The 21,478-nt window shown below is 34.0% G+C and overlaps 1 protein-coding gene across 1 annotated transcript in view; it reads left to right on the forward strand.

Moving 5' to 3' along the window:
- The window catches only part of Lrpprc (leucine rich pentatricopeptide repeat containing), a 104,716-nt gene that overhangs the window by 27,649 nt on the left and 55,589 nt on the right, over window positions 1–21,478 (forward strand). The window contains exons 13-16 of the mRNA XM_047522317.1: window positions 1,644–1,737; window positions 4,718–4,784; window positions 19,246–19,273; window positions 20,908–20,965. Of these exons, the coding sequence (XP_047378273.1) occupies window positions 1,644–1,737; window positions 4,718–4,784; window positions 19,246–19,273; window positions 20,908–20,965 (247 nt within the window). The remainder of the gene's footprint in view (window positions 1–1,643; window positions 1,738–4,717; window positions 4,785–19,245; window positions 19,274–20,907; window positions 20,966–21,478) is intronic.

A 21,478-nucleotide genomic window follows, 5' to 3' on the forward strand; every position in this document is an offset into this window, starting at 1 on the left:
CTTTGCAGAACTGTAACCCAAACTGGGCATGGTGGTGCATACCTGTAATCCCAGTGACTCAGGAAGCTGAGTCAGGAGAATCACAAGTTCAAAGCCAGTGTCAGCAACCTAGTTAGGTCCTCAACTACTTAGTGAGATCCTGTCGCAAAATTAAAAATTAAAAGGTGCTGGGAATGTGGCTCAGTGATTAAGTGTCCCTGAGTTCAATCCCTGGTACAAAAAAAGAAGAAAAAGGAAAGAAAAGAAAACAAAAGAAAGAAATGTAATTCAAGATTCCAATGTTTTCTTTTTCTTTTTCTCTTTTGGGATGAGATCTTACTGTTACCCAGACTGGTTTGAAACTTCTGGGCTCAAGCAACCCTTCCACTTCAGCCTCCCAAGTAGCTGGGTTTACAGGCATGTACCACTGTGCCTGGCTTCCAGTGTCTTCTTGTTAGTACTCTTGCTTTCTCACTTGTCATCTATTTTAGAGAGAGCTGATTTTGGAACTTCTCCTAAATCTGATTATATTAATTCTCTTTTTAACTCATTTTCCTTCATTGCTGGAATTTCAGTGTTAAGTTTTTTTGGGTTGGAAATAAGTTAAGTGTTTAGTAGAGCTGATGGTATTGCTGTGCTTTTTTTATCTTTAGTTATACGTTCAAAATTACATCTTTTTAAAAAATTACATAATACATACTCATTGATTAAATTAGAAAATGCTATTAACATAAGACTACACAACTTATCCACTGTTCCTTTTGTTTAACATGTTTTTTCATATGAGTATGCTTTAGAAATCTCTTAGCAAAAATTAATTATATTATTCATATTATCCAGCAACCTACTTTTTTTTTCCATTTCTTACCTTTCCATACCAATATGTAATTCCACAAATTTTTTATGCTTATATACTAGTTTCTCGTATGGATATATCAGTTATTTTTATTCATTGTGTATTATTTATTATCCAGGTGATTTTTAATCTTGTGCTACTATAAAATGATTCAATAAGTATATTTGAGCTAGATTCTGTTCCTATTTATTGTTAAATAAATAATGTTGGATGAAGTGATGAACTACGTGGAGTTAAATTTTTTTTTTTTTTTCTCCTTTTGGTTCTGGGTATTGATCCCATGGGTGCCAAACTACATCCCAGCCCTTTTTACTTAATTGAGACAAGATCTTGCTAAGTTGTTTAGGGCCTTGCTAAGTTGCTGAGGCTGGCCTTGAACTTGATGAGGCTTCTGCCTCCTCCTTCCCAGTTGTTGGGATTACAGGTGTGTACTACCATGCCTCGCTGAATAGGTTTAATCTTTAGGTCACAACATGTTCCAAAATATCATTTAGTTCTATGCATTGAATTTTTGTTTTTTTTCTAAATGAGAGAATGTTAGTTTTCAATAGTAAACTCTTCCTAGAAAGAAGACTCTATTTGTAACTGATTGTATTTAAGATGATCATTCAATTTAGAATGTTGAAACTTCACTGCAGAACTTTTGCTAAAATTCAGTTATTCTCTGTATTGGTCTAGAAGATGATTTTTAAAAGTTATAGAATTAGAGAATATGGTGATAAAAAGAAATATTCAGAATGTAGGAAATTTGATGTATTAAAATATTGTTAACTGAGGCATATTATTGCTGATATATATTTTATCCTAGGAAAATGAATGTCTTTCTGAAAGTAGTACATTTTCTCAAGCTGAATTGAGAAGTGAAGCCTTAAATGGGAACTTGGACTACATTTTATCATTTTGTAAGTATGCAGTATTGCAGTAAATTTGACAGGTATCAATTTCAGTTGCTGTTGAGGGCATGCAGGTAGCTCAGGCAGTGCAAGCAAGGAAGCTTTTATATTAAAATCAGACTAATAAATCATTTTGTGAGTTGAACTTATTGGTAATTTGGAAGTAGTTTTTAAAGTTGGAAGGAGCTTAGAAATGACCTTAGAGATGGTATTAGAGTGGAGGTTTAGACTGGGGAGCCTTAAGACTCAGGTCCTGTTTTTAATTCAGCAGCTGATATATGACCTGGAAGAAGTCTCACCCTCTCTCTGCTTTACTTTCCTTAAATTGAGATGGTACTACCTATATACCCTGTGGGGGCTGTTGTAAAAATCAGATGAGGCACTATTTCTGAAAGTGTTTTCTATACTCACATCTGTCATGACCTTTAAGTTATGTGAAGCTATCTCCTAGACTTTCTTAACAAAAACACTGCAGATGTTTATTGTATATTTAAAACTGCTGGGATGCTTTACTGCTCATCAGTTGTTGATTAAATTGCCTCAAATGATAGATGAAGAAAGGCAGAGTGAGGTTAGATGATTTCCTGAGGTAGTTCAGAAGCAAGATTTTCTGACTTTAACTTCATTTTTTCCCATACCAAATTTTATTTTTGTTAATAAATAAAACCTATCTTGATGTCTTCATTTTTAAATATTTCCATGATGTAAATAGATTTTCAGAAGTTGTGGAAAATGCATCATTTAAAACCAAATACAAACCTAGCAATTTCTAGCTCCCTAAAAAGAGAAAAGTTAAGCCCTGATTAACGTATATTCAAATTGTATAGGAGGAAGCTTTTTAAAAGCTTTATTAGGTATATATTACCTGTGTATATGTCATTTAAAATAGTTCATTAACCACACACACAAAAAAAATTCATTAACAGTAGTTAATATTGTAAGGGAAAGGCAACATGTCCCGTTGTCATGTTTTCCAGAGCTACAATTATCTTCAAATAGTACAAACCTGTTTCTCTGTATCAGATTGTTAGAGGTATAGTTTTTTGAGTCAAAAGTTGGGTAATTGATTTTGTCTTCCACCTCTATATAATGTATAGATTTTCTATGCTGACAGGATGAAAAGAGAAGCATTAGTGGAGGAGTCTGGCTCAGAAGGTGCATACATGAGAGCTGCCTTTTCCTTTTATCATACCATCTTTTCCACTTTATTGTCAACCTCCTGATTTTTCAGACTTGTTTGTTGCTAAGGAAACTAGATGCTTCGTGTCAGCAGCCTTTCAGCTTGCCAGGATATTTCTGACCACCTTTTTAAGGCAAAGAACTTGACAATATTTTGTGAAATACTATTTTGAATAGTATGAAAATACATTTCAAAAGAGGTTGTTTATTAAATTGGAAAAAGAAAAATACCAGTGACTGTAAGACTAAAGGATATCTGAGCTGACTTCTGTCAGTACCCTCCCTTCCTCTTGATTTATAGGTCTTTGTTGAATAGTCCTTTAATTTGTGTTAGGCTGCTCTAAGATATGTACTATTGGTTACTACATCACAAGGAATGTCAGATATAATGCAGGATAGGTGTACTTTCTTTTTTTTTTTTTTTTTTTTTTTTTTTGCGGTACTGGGGATCGAACTCAGGGCCTTGTGCTTACGAGGTAAGCACTCTACCAGCTGAGCTATCTCCCCAGCCCTAGGTGTACTTTCTTAACAATCAAGTTTGTGGGGGACTAGGATACATCTTCCCTTTTTTATCTATAGGAATGGCAAATTAATTTGATCAAGCAAAACGAAAGTTTACTGAGAGGCATGTGGTTGTATCCACTTTAAAATTTCCTTGAGTGCCTAAATACAGGTCATTTAAAAATGATTTTAGGTTTTCAGATGCTATGAAACCATTTGGAAACTTAGACTTTTTGTTCAAGGGATATAATAGTTGATCTAAAACAATTCTTGGGTGTAGGTTAATTTTTTTTATTTACATGTAAGTGAGCTGAAATAAATTTTGAAAATTACTGTTTCTTCCCATGAGTTTTTAAAAAAATTAAACCAGGTAATATTAAGATTTATGTAAACTGTATTTATTGCTTTCAGAATTTGCCTCTACTTTGAATTCCTCTCTCATTCCACTCATCTTGAATCATTCAGAAGTCACATTATATTTATAGTAAAATGATTAAATCAGTTCTTAAAACATGATGATATAATTTCAGGGAAAAATAATTCGGGAGCACCTATAGTGATTTCTTTTGCTAGTTATGGCAAAGTTGTCTGAAGAATTAGTATAAGGCCTAATTCTTACACTAAGCAAATCAGGCTTATGATGTCAGCATTGAGATATTCAGAGTCGTCAACTATTCAGTGCCAGAGGGAGTAGAATAGCAAATAAATGCTCAGAAAGGTGAATCAGTATAAATCATTTATATAACAGAGGTAAAGATCTATTTTATTATGACTCTAGGTTGTCACTTTTGTGTGAATGCAGTCATTAATCATGGGAAAAAAAATGAAATGAGAAATGTGAATGGTTCAAGAGAACTCAGCATTACTCTTAGAAAAGAACTTTACCTTCTGTCTTTTAAGGACAAAAGTCATTTCTGTCTCATTCCATAGTGCCACAGTGTCCAGTAACATTCAGCCTCAGATTTTATTTTTATTTTTTAAATTTCCCAACTGAAAGTACAAGGTATTGGTAAAATATGTTGTCAACAAAGTTGGGAATAGCTGTTATCCCAGCAGCTCAGGAAACTAAGGCAGGTAGATTGCAAGTTCAAAGCCAACCTTGGCGACTTAACAAGACTCCATCTCAAAATAAAAAAAATAATAAATAAAAGGAGCCGAGGATTTCAGTGGTAGAACATCCCTGGGTTCAATACCCAGCATCACCTATATCCCTCGTCCCCATGTCCCCACCCCAAAGTTGGTAACTCAGGGTTTTTTGTTTGTTTAGTTTTTTGGTCTGAGATTTATTGATGATCATTTTCTTTTGCAGTGGAATCAAATACAGTGCCTTTCTCATTGAATTCTTTGAGAAGTAGCCTGATTCTAGGCTTTAGGAGGTAAGATGATCAACTTAAATGTTATATGTACTATTTCTCTTGTCCTTTTGATCTATTGAATGAAGAAAGATATTCTTAGAATATACTAGTTATCTGAAACAGCCTTATCTGTTCTGTTCTTCTAGGTAATTGAATTGAGTTTAGGCAGTCTCTTAGATCATGTTTTCAAGAAATAAGAGCTTTGGTAAAACTCCTGTTTCCAGAAATGCTAGTTGGAAAGGGCATGCTGAAGTTATAGACAAATTTGCATGAATATTCAGTTTATTCTTGGAGTATTTAATTACAAGGTGACTTTTATTCAGTGTAGTCCATACTTCTCTGTGTATTCAAAGAATGTTAATGACTTTTACCTTCCATATTAGTTTGTTTTCAGTTATTACAATGAAATACCTGAAGCGGCTAACTTTTTAAGTTTATTTAGCTTATAGGTCTGGAGATTCAAAGGCATAATAATGCTGGATTCAGTTCAGCTCTTTGGTGAGGCTCCTCTTGACTGTGTCATATCATGGAAGATCATATGATGGGAGTGAGTGTAAGAGGGAGGGCACTTCACAAAACAGGGAGACAGCAATTCTGCTATTGGCCTCACTCATTTAACAACTTGTCCTGACAAGAAATCTGAAGGCCCATGAGAACTATAATCCCTTCAGAGGGCATGTGAGGACCCTCATTAACTTCACCTTTTAACATTGCCACACTATGGACCAAGCTTCCCATACATGAGTCCTTGGGGGCTGAAAACAAACCATATTCAAACTATAGTACCTTCTAGTCTTGTTGTTTAGAAAATAGTCAAACAAAGAAAAGTTGAAAGAACATTAAACTCGTCACCCACATGCTTTTTATCTAGATTCACAAATTACTAACCTTATGCCATATTTTCTGGCTTTCTCTCAAATATTTGTCTTTCTACACACACACACACACACACACACACAACCTCTTGACGTTGTACAATGATAATGGAACTTTCAGCATACATCCCTTAAGAATAAGGCATTATGTATACAATAATATCAGTATCCTAAAATGTTAACTTTGCTTTATCATCATCTGATATACACAGTCCGTGATTAGATTTTTCCGGTTTTAAAAATTGCTTTATAGCTGTTTTACTTTTTGACTGAGGGTTCAGTTACATTCATGCATTTTATTTGATTGCAGTTTCTTTTTGTTCTCTAAATCCAGAAAAATCCCTTGCTCCTTTTGTTTTTTTGTGACAGTAACCTATTTTTTGAAGAGTCCAGGCTAGCTAGCCTCTCTCACATTTTGTATTTGTTTTGTTTGATTTTTTTCCTTCTCATGATGAGACTCATATTAATTTTTAGCAAGAATGCATAGGTTATGGGTACTTCTCATTGTATCACCTTAGGGAATATAATATCAGGTGTCCAATGATGCAGTCATCTAAGTTGGATCATTTTGGTGTTGCAATTTTTTTTATCCCTGTATCAAAATAGCTGAGATAATTAACTCAAAAAGAGAAAGGTGTATTTTGGCTTTGGTTGTACAGCTTGCAGTCCATAATTAATTGGCCCCATGGCTTTGGGCATGTGGCAAAAGCAGCACATCATGATGGGAGTGTGTGGTGGAGCAAAACCACTGAGTACTCAACCTGTAGTCATACTCATTTCTGAGATTTATTATAGGATACAAAGCAAAATCAACAAAGGGAAAAGACACATGAGGCAAAGACTAAAAGAAACCACATACAAACTTCCCAGAGTCCTCTCTCAGTGGAGTCATATAGGACATACTTAATTCCTCTGGTAATAAGTTGTTTTAACGTGTATGATATGTCTATCAGGGAAGCTTACCTGAGCCCAAGAAACCAAGGTTTTTATTGGGTCAGTCATAATAGGTACCTCCACTTAGCACATACCAAAATTCCAGACTTCTGGAAGGAAAGCAGGCATTGAGCCTAAACAAGTCAGGCATTGTAGCCACTGTTACCACTTAGGGAATGGTGGGAACTCTCCTGGAATCCAAGTTCACATATGCCAGCCAAAGGCCCGTCCTACAAATAGATCTTTCTAAGGAGAGCAGTCTTGATGCTATAATGGTAAGTAATTTCTGCACGGATATTAGAGCTCAATGAGGACTTTGGCAGTAGAAATAATAAAGGGATGTGTAAGAAACTTGAAGTTGAGTTTACAGGGCATGATGACTTAGTGGATATTAGAGGTTGGTGGTAAGGAGAATATTAACCAAGATGGAGAAAGAGGTGTAGATTATTTTTGGCTTTATCAGTTTTGGGATAACCATATATTTTCCATATGATGCTACTTGGTAGAGATAAAAGTTGGATCTGGGTGTCATCAGTGAGGGGATGGTTGAAAGCATTGAGGGAACAGTGTGGAATAGTGATTCTTAAACCCTCTGAGTCATGGATTCTTTTGAGAATTTGTTGAAAGCCAAGACTCATCTTATCCCAAAGAAGGTGCATACTATAAAATTATGACTATAATTTAACAGGGTTAAAGTACTCCCTTACCCATATAAAAACCTTAGTTGTAGAAACCAAAGTTAAAAAAAAAAAGGTATTCTTCCATGTTTGTTTCTGTAAACAGACTGTAGAAAATATTTGAGATTTTGTGTTTTTTATAAAAACAAAAGTAGTATTATATTTTATATACTACTCTTCATTCTTCATTTAATACCTGCAGAAGATTTTGTAGTATACCCCAGTAAGGTACTGGTGTTTTTTAGTCGTTTCCCTATTGATGTACTCAGATTGTTTCAATTTTTGCCATTGCCAAAGAAACCAAGTGCTGCAGTAGAGACTATGTACACCCATCTGTTTGTGTATGTTTCTATTCACATATTTTTTCCCCCTTAATGACTAGAATTTTAAAAAGAAACTTTAACCAGATACAATGTGTATGATTATAATCCCAGCAACTTGGCAGACTGAGGCAGAAGGATTGCAAGTTCGAAGCCAGCCTCAGCAACTTAGTGAGACCCTGTTCCAATTAAAAACTAAAAAGACCTGGGGATGTAACTCAGTGGTAAAATATTCCTGGGATAAATCCCCGATGCCAAAAAAAAAAAAAAAAAAAAAAAAAAGGTGAGAGAAAAATTGAGTTTCTATTTCAAAGGGTATGCATAGTCTTATTTTAATAGCTACTGCCATATTACTTTGCAAAAGAAGTTGTATTAGATTCTGTCAGCAATTTCTCTGCCAAATATGAGATTACCTATTTCTCTTCATCCTAGTAGGTACTGAATATTACAGTACTTTTGATTTTGACCTAACTGAGGTATGAGAAATATTGTATAAGATACTGTGCATCTTCTTACCTATTAAGCAGTGTTGGAACATATGTTCATCTGCTTACTGGCCATTTGGATTTCCTCTTCCATCTAAGAAAGTACTTTATAAATCCTTTGTGTGTTTTCTACTAGGTTGTATGCTTTTTTTTATCAGTTTGTAAGATACTGTATATTAGGGATGTTTATCCTCTGTCATGGGTGAAATAAGTGATTTTGAAGTTTTTTGTTTGTTTGTTTTTAATCTTGTAGAGAGTTAAGTGGGAAAGTGAAGATAAAATCCCAGGGAATTGCTGGAAGGGGCCAGTGAAAAAAGAAAATTTTAATTACAGAAGTTTTATGAAAGGAAATTGTAGTTAGTGTTGTTGTAAACTACAGAGATGTAGGAGAAGCCTAAAGAAAGAGGGTGTTCAGTTTAGGATTTTGAAAAAAGCATCTTCAAGAAAAGAGTTTTAATAGCATTATAGTTGGAGGGAAGGAGCTGACTGGAAGCTGTGAGAATCTTGGTGTTCTAAAGTGATTGAATTATATACTCCATTACTGAATTTATCTTTTCTGTGAGATTATTTTTATTTGAATAGATATGTTGAAAATATTGGAAAATAGATTGCTTTATTTGTAAACCCAACCAGGCTAGGTGTTCTTACTTCTATTCTCATTTAAATCCTCTTTGGTCATTTCCCTATTTGTTAGCATCTAAAATGCTTACTTGATTCCTGGCAAATAGCCACATATTAATAAAAATTTTAAATATGTTTCACAAAAGACCCACTTACTGCCCAGGAGCCTCCAGTGTTTGAGCATTTGCAAATCCCTCTTTGTTCTTGCCATAGTCTTAGTAAAAAGAAGTTTAATTAATCCCTTCTAGAAATAAATATGTAGGCTCTAAAACTTTATTTTGTTAATCAGTTTTTCTTATGGTAAAATTTTAGGTTGCAGTAACTTGGCATTATTCATAAAAATATATACATAATTGGAAGCATTTATGACATGAGGTGATTTCTTTCTTTCCCTCCCAATCCAAAAACCACAAAAAATTCAAAACATGATTGATGTAATTAGAATCCTTTATCTCAGAATTAATGTAGCCAAGCCATTCTTTGATTTGATGTCAAATCAAATGTTATATATTTAAAAAATCCCTTCATCAGTGCATTCAGTACAGTCATTGTTATAGTCACCTATCGAGTTTGTCTGGATACCATTGTACTCTAGCAACTTTAGAATTGGCTGAGTGAGTGACTAGGAAAAAACTGAGTACAGATTGGCAGTGAATCCCAGGTCAACTGCATCATTGCTGATAGGGTCCATATTACCTAAGTTACCTGTAACTTCTAGACTCTTGAGCACATAGGAGATTCACCAAAAGTGACTCCTTGCCAAAACTAAGTTAATCAAAAGTCTAAGAAGTTATAGAACATTATAATTAGGTAGCTTAGTCACGTTAGTTAAGTGTAAGGGAAATTTGAATATACATTTCATTGTTGGAATGCAACGATTAGAGTAGTTATCTGTCTTTTAATAAAACATGGCAAGTAGTTCAATGCAAAGTGGACAGTAGTATCTAACATATGTATGGTCTGCAACTTGTTTTGCTTTAGGTTTATTTTTTAGGCTATCCCATAATATTTATGAAAACATTCTTTTCTTTATATCTTTTGAGAGTAGTGTTTAAGTGGAAAGCTGTTACTTCTGTGTATTGATAAGCTCAGGAAATGGTTTTTAAAGCTCAGTCAAGTGTGATACCTTTCTGGAGTCTTCCATTTTAGAAATTATCGTAGCATATATAGGCAAAGTTGTCAGTCAAAAACTATTTTGATACTGCTTAGTTAGAGTGAGATTATTCAAGAATACTAGGGAATTTTTACTTTTAAGCCTTTTTTTTTTTTTTTTTCTTTTTCTAATAAGGCTGTATATAAGGGTATTTTTTTTTTTTGGGCGTTGGAGATCGAACCCAGGGCCTTGTGCTTATAAGGCAAGCACTCTACCGACTGAGCTATCTCCCCAGCCCCTATAAGGGTATTTTAAAGGGCATTTAGATCTAACTGATAAGTTAGTGAATTCTCATGTCAAATGCTGGAACTTGAAATTTTAAAATAAATGTGACTTTTTTTTCCTTCCTAACAATAGCACTAGTTGAGCAAAGTTCAGATGAAAAGTTTGTACTGTATATATTATGGAACACACCACCACCTGAAGTATTGTGTCTCTTCTAAGAGGCAAATTGACTCTGAAGCTAGTTTAAAACTCAGCTGGGAAGACAACATATCTAAAAGAGAAGTGTTTTAGCATTAACCTGGAGGTATAAGTCTTTAGTGCATAGAAAAAGAGTTGTGTGATAGAAATTTTCGGACCCAATGGCAACAGCCTGAGCTTGGTAAGTGGGGGACAGTACCAAGTGCTGCTGCCTTCCATATGTTGAATGAAAACCAGGTTTCTGATTCTAAAACTTGTAGGATCAGATTTTAGCTCTACTAAAGTCCTCAAGTTTATTGCCAGATTTTTTTTTGTATTCACTATATTTTTTATTTGATCTAATTAGTTATCTATGACAGTAGAATGCATTTTGACATATCATACATAAATTGAGTACAACTTCTCACTCTTCTAGTTGTACATGATATAGAATCACATTAGTTGTTTAATCATATATGCACACAGAATACTGTCGGATTTTAAGGTCCTCTTTTCAGTCAGTCACTGAGGCTCCCAAAGATGATATCCTGATCTCACCAGAATTGAGAGATGGAGTTCTATGTTTGCTTTGTTTATAGCTTAGTCATTGTAGAGTGTTAAGCAAAAGAAATAACAAAGGGTTCCAAAGTCATTCTTTTTTTTTTTTTTTTTTTTTTTGTGAGTACTGTGAATTGAACCCTGCACACTATACCACCAAGCTCTCTTCCTAGCCCTTTTTATTTTTTGAGACAGGGTCTTACTACATTCCTGAGGCTGGCCCAGAACTTGTGATCCTCCTGTCTTAGCTTCCTGAGTTGCTAAGATTATAGATGTGTGCTATGGGACCCAGCCAGAATCACTGATTATTGACATTTATATTATATTGTTACTCCTCTCTGTCAACAGAAAGTCTAGAGCTGTGTTTTTTCTTCCTTCTCTTACTTCATAAGCCAAACTCCTTGTTAGATATCACTGGCATACAGTGTTTATTTCCTAACATCGTATTCTTGATACAATTTGTTCTACATTGAACACAATACCTTTATCTTATTTATTTATTTTTATGTGGTGCTGAGGATCGAACCTGGTGCCTCACATGTGCTAGGTGTCTACCACTGAGCCACAACCCAGCCCCTTGTTTTACATTGGAAAGGAGAAAATTTTTGCTCTGCTTTAAATTTAATATGAAATAAAATGTATTTTTTAAAGACAAGGTTTAATAGAAAATTGAAATCAAATATATATGAATTTGTATGAATTGTCAGAGCTAATGCAGAAATGTTATACAAAAAGAAGGACATTTTGGGGAAATATTAGGAGGAATGGGAGCATGCACACAAGGCAAATTGAAGAGAGCATGTGTTAGTAGGTTAAAGCTGGTCACCCTCCTAAGCTGTTAGATAGAAATTGTTTTAGGACAGGAATCTTGATTTTATTTGTGTTCTCTATGCCTTATGGTAAGTTAACATTTCAGTGTCTCTGTTTTCTTTTTCTTTTCTTTTTTTCTTTTCAGTGGTGCTGGGAGTTGAACCCAGGACCTCATGCTTGCTAGGCAAGTGCTCTACCACCAAGCTAAACCCCATAGCCCTAGCCTCTGTTTTCTGTATGTACAGTGGAAAGCAAAATATCTTAAGTGTGTATGATGTTTTTGTCACTGCTGTAAGAGTATGTTTTTGTTACTAGTTCCTATCTGTGTCTCTAAAGTAGTTTTAGAAAGTTGTTAAAAGGTTATTTGCAAAGCCAAAACCAGAAAAACAAAGGGTGAATGTTTTCTCTGATAGGTGGATGCTAATTCAGAATAAGGAAGCAGGGCGCTAGGGAAGAATAGTTACTCTAGATTAGGTAGAGGGGAGTGAAGGGAAGGGAAGGGGAATGGGGGTAGGAAGGATAGTAGAGTGAAACAGACATTATTATGTACATATATGACTGCCTGACTGATGTGATCTTACAATATGTACAATCAGAAAAATGAGAAATTATATTCCATTCATATATGATTTATCAAAATGCATAAACGTATTCTACTGTCATGTATACCTAATTACAACAAATAAATTTTGTTTTAAAAGGTTATTTGCAAATATTCTCATTTATGCACTTTTGGGGGGTGTTAGCATTGTCATGTGAAAGTCAGAAAGTACTATCAGATTTCCCCACATTTTAGACTCCAGAGTTCATAGTAGGGCTAGAATGTTGATGTTTCTTCATGATTTTCTTTCACATCCCATTATTCCACTAGAAAAGACTCACTGAAAAGCTGAAATTGGCTCAGAACAAAAATGCTGTTAACATTTTACTTCAGACTTTTCTTCAGACATGAAGAAAGGGGTAAATTAAATTAGGTGTACAGAAAATAATATCTTTTCTCACCTCCTGCTTCTTCATAAACTTCTTAAGGTTGTGGGCAGAGGGGAAAGCAAAATCTAATTTGTTAATATCAAAGAACAAATGCCAAGGTTCATAGTCAAATTACCTGAGTTCAGGACATCTCTACTGTTCTATTAATTGTAAGAACTTGGAAAGCTTACTTTTTACTTTTTTATTGTGAACTGTGTTGTACATTTGGAGGAGTAGGTAAAACTTAAATGTACCTTAGAAAAAGAAAGCAAATGCCTGTTACCCACCACTGAAATTAGGAAATAGAATGTCAGTGGTACCTGAAAAGCCTCAGTGTGCCACTCCTCGATCCCATGAAGCCTTCCCTGGTAATCCCTGCTGCTCTGACTTGGGTGGAATCATTTCCTTGCTTTTCAGCATAATTTTGCCACAATTATATGTCCCTAAATAAGGTATGATCAATTGTGAGAGACCGAAAAGTAAACAGAAACCTGGCAATATGGAAAAAGTAACACTGCTATTATTAGAGTACGTCTTCCAGAATGTAATTTGAACAGAACCTCTGGATTAGGGTCTGGCTTCAGTATTTCTAAAAGTTTACAAAAGCTCCTCAGGGAAGACAGTAGGGAAGATCATTGGTGAGTCCTGAGAAGCACGGGGTTCCTTGTGTTTGGGAAGTTTGTGGCCATCCTAGACATTTGGCAGAAATATCTGTTCCTCAAGTGTGTACTTCATCTAAGCTCAACTGTGGCCTTTTTTTTGACTTTTAGTAGCAGGTAGAATAGAACAGTAGATCTTTAGCTGGTCTACACAGCAGAGCAAGAAGGGGAAAGGAAATATTTCAGCAGTACATGGTCAAAACAATTGAAAAAGAAGTGTGGTTATCTTAGGTTAAAAGGAAGATGCAGTGACAGATACCCAGGTGGCAGTGGCCCACAATCTATTTTCAGATATCCTTTGACCTGGGTGCTCCCTTCACTTTGATCCAGGAGACTGATTCTCTTTGTTCTTTTAGTGCAGGTTGAATCTTTGCTTTCTGGATCTAGACTTTTTTGAGATCTGTAATGTCTATATTGTAGCCTCAGACATGGTTGATAATTTGCCTTTAGTATTTTGAAGGCATTGATCCACTATCTTCTTTCTTTACAGTGTTCTTGAAAGGCTTAAGTCATTCTGATTCCTAACCCTTTATATGAGACTTATTTTTGTAGAATTTCCTCTGGAAGTTTGTAGAATCTTCCCTTTAGTACTACTATTTTGACATTTGACAATTAAGCAATTTATATCTGTTTTTATTTTTATCTCTGGAAATTTGAGGACTTTTCACTTTGTAATTAATATACTACAAATTTCTAGAAGCATCTCTGGAATTCTCTAGAATCTTCTGGAATCTAGGGAAACTTTTTCTCTACCATTCATATTCTGATATTTCACTATAGAGTGACCTTATGTATTTTGTGCTTATTTGTTTGTTGTACTGGATACCCCGAGGGTCCTTTTAATCCAGACATTTGTATTCTCCAGTTCTGAGTTGTTTTTATTTGTTTATTTGCTTTTTAAAATCTTCTCTCTTTCTGGAACTCTTGGATTGGTACTTTTTCTCGCCTTTTTTCCTTTCTCCTTTTTGTATTGGTTTTGATTTTGCTTTGGTGTAGTTGGGCTTTGTTTGGTTTGGTTTTTGTTTCAACTTTCTGTGATATTTCTTTTACATCTTCCATTGAGCTTTTCATTTTTGCTCTCATATTTTTTATTTCTGAAATCTCTTGAAGTCTCTAAATGGTCTTTTCCTAAAATAACATCTTACTATTTCATAGATAACAAGTTTTTATCTCTCCCACGATATTAGGAATAGTTTTTTGGATGCCTTTTCTCACCATGCTTATTTTCTGTGTTCTCCAAGTTCTTATTTGTATTTATTTCTTTTTCTTTTTTCCTCCAAATGTCTGAGTATCTTTGAATAGGAAATGTAAAAAGTGATCGGAAGCTCTGAGTGTGTTGGTGGGGCTTGTCGACTTTGAGTGTCACTCTAGGATTAGCTGAGTGACTGTTGAGATTGTTAGCGTTCGTATCATCTTTCTTCTTAGGATTGGGCATTGTAATGAAATGTCTTCAGGATGCCGTATGAGGAAGAGCCAAGGATTAGCTTTTAGTGCATATTGTTTCTTAATTTTCAGTTTTCTGGGGACTTTATTTTATGTTCTGAAGAAGAATCCTTAGATTTCTGCTGTGGTCAGAGAGGAGTAGTATCCCAATGTGGATTTGAGGGAGTTGACCTAGGGATCTGCTTGCTTTGGTTCTTTCCCTTTGCCTTAGGAATACAGAATCTGGCCCTTTTGAAGATTCTGTTGTACAAATTGGTTTGGACCCAGATCTCCTTACTGATGTCTTGAGAATTGACATTCTCTTTACTACTAAATCATTTACTACTTTTTATGTGTAATATTTATTTCCAGTTATCTGTACCTCCCATTTATTTTATGTGTCATTGAAAGAAAAAAAAAAAAACTCTTTTTTTATCTAAGTAGGGTATAGGGTAGGAGAAATTTAGATGCAAATTGTCAGTCTGGCATCCCCAGTTAATTCAGAAAACCCCTGGATATATTTTAAAACTAAGTACTTTGTACCTCAGTTTCTTAATCTTTATAGTGGTTCTGATAATTGTCCTTAAAGCAGAGATATTGTGAGCAGTAAATAAATTTAAAAATTAAAGTACTTAGAAGAATTCTCAAAGAGGTGGTATATGCTAAGAAAATATTACCTTTTAGAAGAGTGGGCCATGGACTACCAATGCTGGATAATAGGTAAATCAAGGACAAATAGAGTTAAGTAGCAGTATGCACTAAATGCTAATCACTGGCACTCTCCCCCAGATTGTTCACAGTTGGAGAACAGAAAGCAACTACAAACTAGTCTTGGTGACTGTTTCAGAGAAGAAGGTACTATCTCTTTCTGTGAAGGTTGGGAAATGGATGGGTCAGGGCAAGATGTACTGAGAAGTTGCTCAGATGAGTACTGAAAGATAAGAATTTGTGCAGTGGACAGGAAGGACATTTCAGGCAGAGACATTAAGACTGAGAGAATAGTGCATCTGTGTTCTCAATCAGGAAGCCATGAAATAATGATAAGAAGTAAAATTAGAATGGTAGCTTTAGGATTCCTCAGAAAAGTCTCCTAAATTAAAAGGTTTGGAACCTGAGTCATGGCTTTAAGCCTTTGAAAGGTTTACATGATGAAGAAAAGATTGACATATATTCAGAAGAGGAAAAGGCACAAGTATGGGTAGATGGGGAACAGGCAGTGTTCAGATAAGTAACTATTTTTGGGATTGATTGAGGTGCCTATGGAACTTCCAGGTGAGAATATTTTTCTCAACCTAAATCAGTTTCATCTTATAAACAGGAATTTAAATGCCTAGTGCAGGTTTGTCTTAAAAATGAAAAATGTAATGCATGCAGAATCTGCTGTAGAGGCTTGCTTCTGAGGAGGTAAGAAAGGACAATTCCTAAAGGACATTGAGTATTATTACTACGGGGTAAGAGGAGCACCAGCAGATAGTGGTCAGCAACACAAGTCTCCATTCTCAAGGAAGACCAAAAAGTATTGAAATTTGAATTGAGATTAGCACGAGTAGTTTCAATGGATCTTGGACCCAAAAGTGAGATTGCATTAAATTGGGGAAGTCTAAAACTATTCTTAGATAGATTGATTATTCTTCACAAAAGCTTGATTTTGAATGATTCTGTATGTTTTGATTCTTTGTTTCAAATGTGTTATTCACCATGAAGCTGCATATTTAAAGTTGTGCTTTTTAGTCATTTTCAGTTGTTTTGCATATGTGAACAATTTTCAAAGTTTGTGCTTTCTGTGAGCACTTCATCCCGGCTTTGAGACTATTTTAGTATCTTTTAAAAATTGGATAATAAGTTGGTATTTTGATGAAAGATGTGATTAAAGTAGCTTTTCTTGGAAAAGGAATGCCAGCTTATGAATGTTGAGAGTTGGAATAGAAGTGCAAATTTAGACTAGATACAGCATATGCTTTTTTTTGTTTTTTAGGGAGTTTTCAAACATTCACTAAAGTAGATCTCTGTACCTATCACTCAACTTAAATAGTTAAGATTTTGGTAATCTTCTTTCATCTGTTTATTTCCTCCTCCCCCCCTTTTTTTCTTGGACTTTTAAAAGTAATTTTTAGAACTCGTCATTCCACCCATAGATCTAGCATATATCTCAGAATTTATTTTAAATGAAACAATGTAACTACATATTATCATCACTCCTGACAAAATTAACTATTTGTGAGAAGAAGAATTCATCAGATTCCCAAAGGGGCTCAGGATACAGCGAAGGTAAAGTCTTAGAAGTCTTGCCACTAGTACTGTGCCCTTCGGGGGCATTAGGCTCTCACTCGCTACCAAATTCTGATTTTCCCCCTATTCATTAAATGTAGTAAGCATCTGTAGGTTAAGATTCTTTGGGCTGGGGATGCAGTGCAGTGGGACAGTGCTTACCTGGCATGCACAAGGGCTCAGTCTGTAACACAAGGCCCGGGTGATTCCTTGGAATTAAAGCTGTTTGTAGCCTTTACAATATTTTATCTTCACATTATCTTGAAGCCTCACTTTTTTCCCCCACCTGTTTGGCAAAAAATTTTTTAAATTCTTTTTTGGTGTAGAAATAAGTAGTCAGAGGATCCTACTTTGTAATTGGTAGGTGGCTTAGATGAATATTCTTTTGTAAGTTGAGAGATTATTTTCCAGTACAACTTAGAAATATGATCTTTAGGTCAATTTATAATTCCTTCTCTTAACTGATTTCCCAAAGATTTTGTTCCCCAAATCAAAATAAACACTACGCTAAACTCTACTGCTATTTTTGACTTAATAAGTTTTTTTTTTTTTTTACTTCTAGATTTTCTTTTTCAAATTTTTTCTAATGTTTTTCAGTAGAAGAGATGTACAAAAGGAAACAGATTCCAGAGGAACTTTAAAGCTGTTTATTTAATAAATAATTTTGTATTTTGCAGTATAGATTACAGGAAACTGCAAAGATCGGACATAGATTGCCTATGTAACCTCCTCTCCCCCCCGCCCCCCGCCCCCCCCCAGTGTTAACATCCCATATAACTAGGAATTTGATATTGATACAACTTGTGTTTATAGTTCTGGTATTTTTTCACATGTATTTTTTATGTAAGCATCACTGTAAGATACAGAATTATTCCCTCACCATACATATCCCTCTACTGCTGCCCCTTAATAATCATACCCATCCTCCCCGATTCTTAAACTGTTGTAACCACTAATTTGTTCTCCTAAGTGGGTTTCTAGAATGTCTTTTGACTTTTCACTCAGCATAATGCCTCTGAAATCTAAATTGTTGTGTATCAGTAGTTCATTCTGAATGTCTTTTTAGAGTAAAAATAAGTGTTCTGTTAACCCACTGTACCAAAATCAGATCCACCCCAAACTGCACCTAACCTCAAGTTTAAAAGGGCCTGCTATTTTTGTTGTGTGTATTTGTATTATACAGTTGCCATGAACATGTAATTAATCTTAAAATTTGCATTAAACATAAATAAGGCTTTAGACATCAAGTGTACAAAGTTTAAAAATGATTTAAGACCAGCAGTGTTTGTTAGGTTGTTTTACAAATGGTTTTTCATTTAGGAAGCAAAATTTGTGTCAGCCATTTTTTTTATAGCTTTCTTTGAAATAATTTCAAATGTTCAAGCATAATACAGGGATCTTCTCTATACCACATTCACCAACTTCTAGTATTTTTGCCACATTATCATTATTTACTGCCTCCCTCTGTCTACCAGTTTGCAGAAAAAAAAAATTTTCCTGAATTATTTGAGCTTAAATTACACATATCATGACCTTTTAATATATCAATATGTAATCCCACAGAACAAGGCTGTTCTTTTACACAACCTCAATAGTTAATAAATTCATGAACCTTAATGTTACTGAGATATTTTTAGCTAATACTGTTCATGTTTAGTTTTATCATTGTCTTTTTTAGCATTTCCTTCCTTTCTATACAGAATTCAGTTCAAGGATGGGTGTTGTCATTTCTTTTTAATATTCTCTAATCTGAAACAGTTCTCACCTTTGTCTTTTATATATTTTTTGAGAATGTAGGCCAAAATTTTACAGAACATTCCTTATGTTTCCCCTTGATTAGCTTTAGATTGTATAACTCCAACTGGAATACTACTGTAGTGATATTTTGTTTTGTAGGAATTACATCTAAAGGCACACAGTGTCCATCAGCATCTCATTAGTTAGGTTAGTTTTGATCCATCACTCATTCAAGGTGTTCCATTTCTCCATTATGTAGTTAACTGTTTTTCCCATTATAAGTCAATGTCTCTGGGCAGACTTTGAAACCATGCAAATTTCCTACTCCATCAAACTTGCACCCTAGATTTAGGGGTTCTTTAATGATTCTTACCCAAAACAATTTTTATTTTGAAGGTTCCAAGTGGATTAGGGTCATCCTTTCCAAATTACTTTGTTCTAATGATTCAACTTGATTTTGCAAACATTTATTTACTTGCTTATATAAAAGTTTTGATCTGTTCATATTACATAATATAATTGGCAATGCATTTTAACTTATAATGTTTTTTAAACTTCTGGGTTTATTTTTAATCCTTTGCTGCCCTCTGCAGGTCTATGAATATAGATCTTTGGAGCAAGGTAAGTATGTCTGATAATGAAAATCACAAGGTGATACGTGTAAATAGCCATTTAGAGCAAAAATTTTAATATTTTCACACATTTCTGATGTACCGTTATAATTAGTGTACTTAAAATCTTGAAAGTAATAGTTTTAAAACAGCAGGAAACTTTTTATGGAAGTAGTCTTTGACTTAGTCCTAAGTGTTTATAAGACTTTCCACCTTTCCAAAAGAAAACTATTAAGATTATTACAGTGACATTTGACCTTATAGGTTTAATAATTTTCTTTATATATGTATGTTTATGTTTCTATATATGAATGGTATGCAAACCAACTTCTACCTTTTTTAAGAAATTAACTGGTTTTATGCAGGAAGCATAATTATAGTGAATTGCATGAAAGATTTTCAGCTTTAATAAAATCAGAAGATACATTAATTGAAATTCCCAATTTAAATATTTTTTAAAATCTAAATTTTATTCAATTATTTTTAAAAATTATTTATTTGTTTATTTTTGCCAAACTACAGTCCATTCTAACATATACTTGAATTATTTATATCTAGAAATTGTTTTGACTGGAGAGATTTTCATTGGTTTATTTATTAAATGTGTCTGTTCAAATTTGGCATCAAATGTTACTGTGATGTATTAGATGTATGGCACACGTTTCTGGTAGAATTTATTATTTTCTATGTGTGTGTTGATTATTTTTCTTCTGTACAGTTCTTGTTCCTACATTAACTACCTTTTCAATTAGCAGTAACTATAGCATTGTTTTTATAGTGACATATGATCAATTTTGCTTAATTTTTCAGATTAACCAATAATAGTAGAAGTACAGTTTGGGCTATAAACATTTAAAATACATGCCAGGCATTGCTTTAATAGCACATAAGCTACCTGTTAAATATGCATAAAATACTTCAGAATTCTTCACGCATGTCATTTGGACAACTAGTGTATGGTCCTATTTTGTCTTCATTGTGTTCAGAGTTTTAAGTCAGCACCATAGGTTGTATAATGATTTTGGTTATAAAATATGTTATTTGGATTTTATAAATTAGAAATTTGTTGGTAGATTTAATGTTGTAAAATAAGTATGTCTTTCTTTTAGTATATGTGAATTAATTGATAAGAATCCATAAGAACTAACACGTTAGAACTTTCAGTTTTCGTGCCATTAAAATGAATGAGAAAATGTCATTGAACAACTAAAAAATTTTAGTTACTGGTCTGGCATATTTTACTAATTGTTTCTGTAAAACTTAATTTAAAAGGAGCACACTAATCCAGTTTCAACAAGACCAAAATCAAAATGGCGAGAAAAATCATAATTCCTATAAGTTACTCTGTTTATAACAATTACTTAAAAATGATAGATAAACAAATCACTTTATAACCTTTCTTTGTGACATTTCATAAAACATTGCAGTTTTCCTTCATCATGGGTTTATTTTTATTTTTAGAAGACAAACCTATTATTTAAAAACAAAACAATCTCCTTGGTGGGTGGGGTGATGTTGGATTACTGCAATATAGAATAATACCTTACTGGGGAGAGGTTGTATTATTTCAAGAATTCAATTTCAGATTGTATTTGTTCTTGTTTGCGTCTCTTGCTGCAATGCACGAATTTTCTGTCTTACCAGATAACAGAATTGTTGTACAAGGATGGACGTTATTGCCAGGAGCCTCCAGGACCAACGGGTAGCGTTTCAATTTCGATGATTGTAACTTATCCACAAATCCATTCTTCTGTGTAATAATGGACTAGAAGGATTATAGCAGTGAACACTTTTCTTTTTGAAAGTGAAATTTGAAAACATTTGGTTACAAATCTTTATATTGATAACCATAGCATTTTGAGATCTATGAGGTATTTGGTTTTATTATAATTATTTTTTAAAAACAGGCTTAGGAGACTTTCTTTTCGTGCATCAAGGAAATGCTTCTTGTACCATTTGTAGACATAGGCTTAAAAAAATCAATGATTCTTAGTATTTATGTGATGTTAATGTTTTGTAAGTGTAGCTATTTTTTAAAGTAGGAAAAAGATCTTGTGGCTTTTTTCCACTTAAATTAATTTATTATATAAAAGACATTATTTGTCATTTAATGATTTTCATTTGTCATATAATGAAGTTTAGAATGTATACTTTTGTATAAGAAGGTACCTTTCTTGAAAGTTCAAATTTCCTATCCTGGCATTAGCACATGGCC

Source organism: Sciurus carolinensis, chromosome 13, assembly GCF_902686445.1.
Source record: "Sciurus carolinensis chromosome 13, mSciCar1.2, whole genome shotgun sequence".
NCBI classification, from domain to species: Eukaryota; Metazoa; Chordata; class Mammalia; order Rodentia; family Sciuridae; genus Sciurus; species Sciurus carolinensis.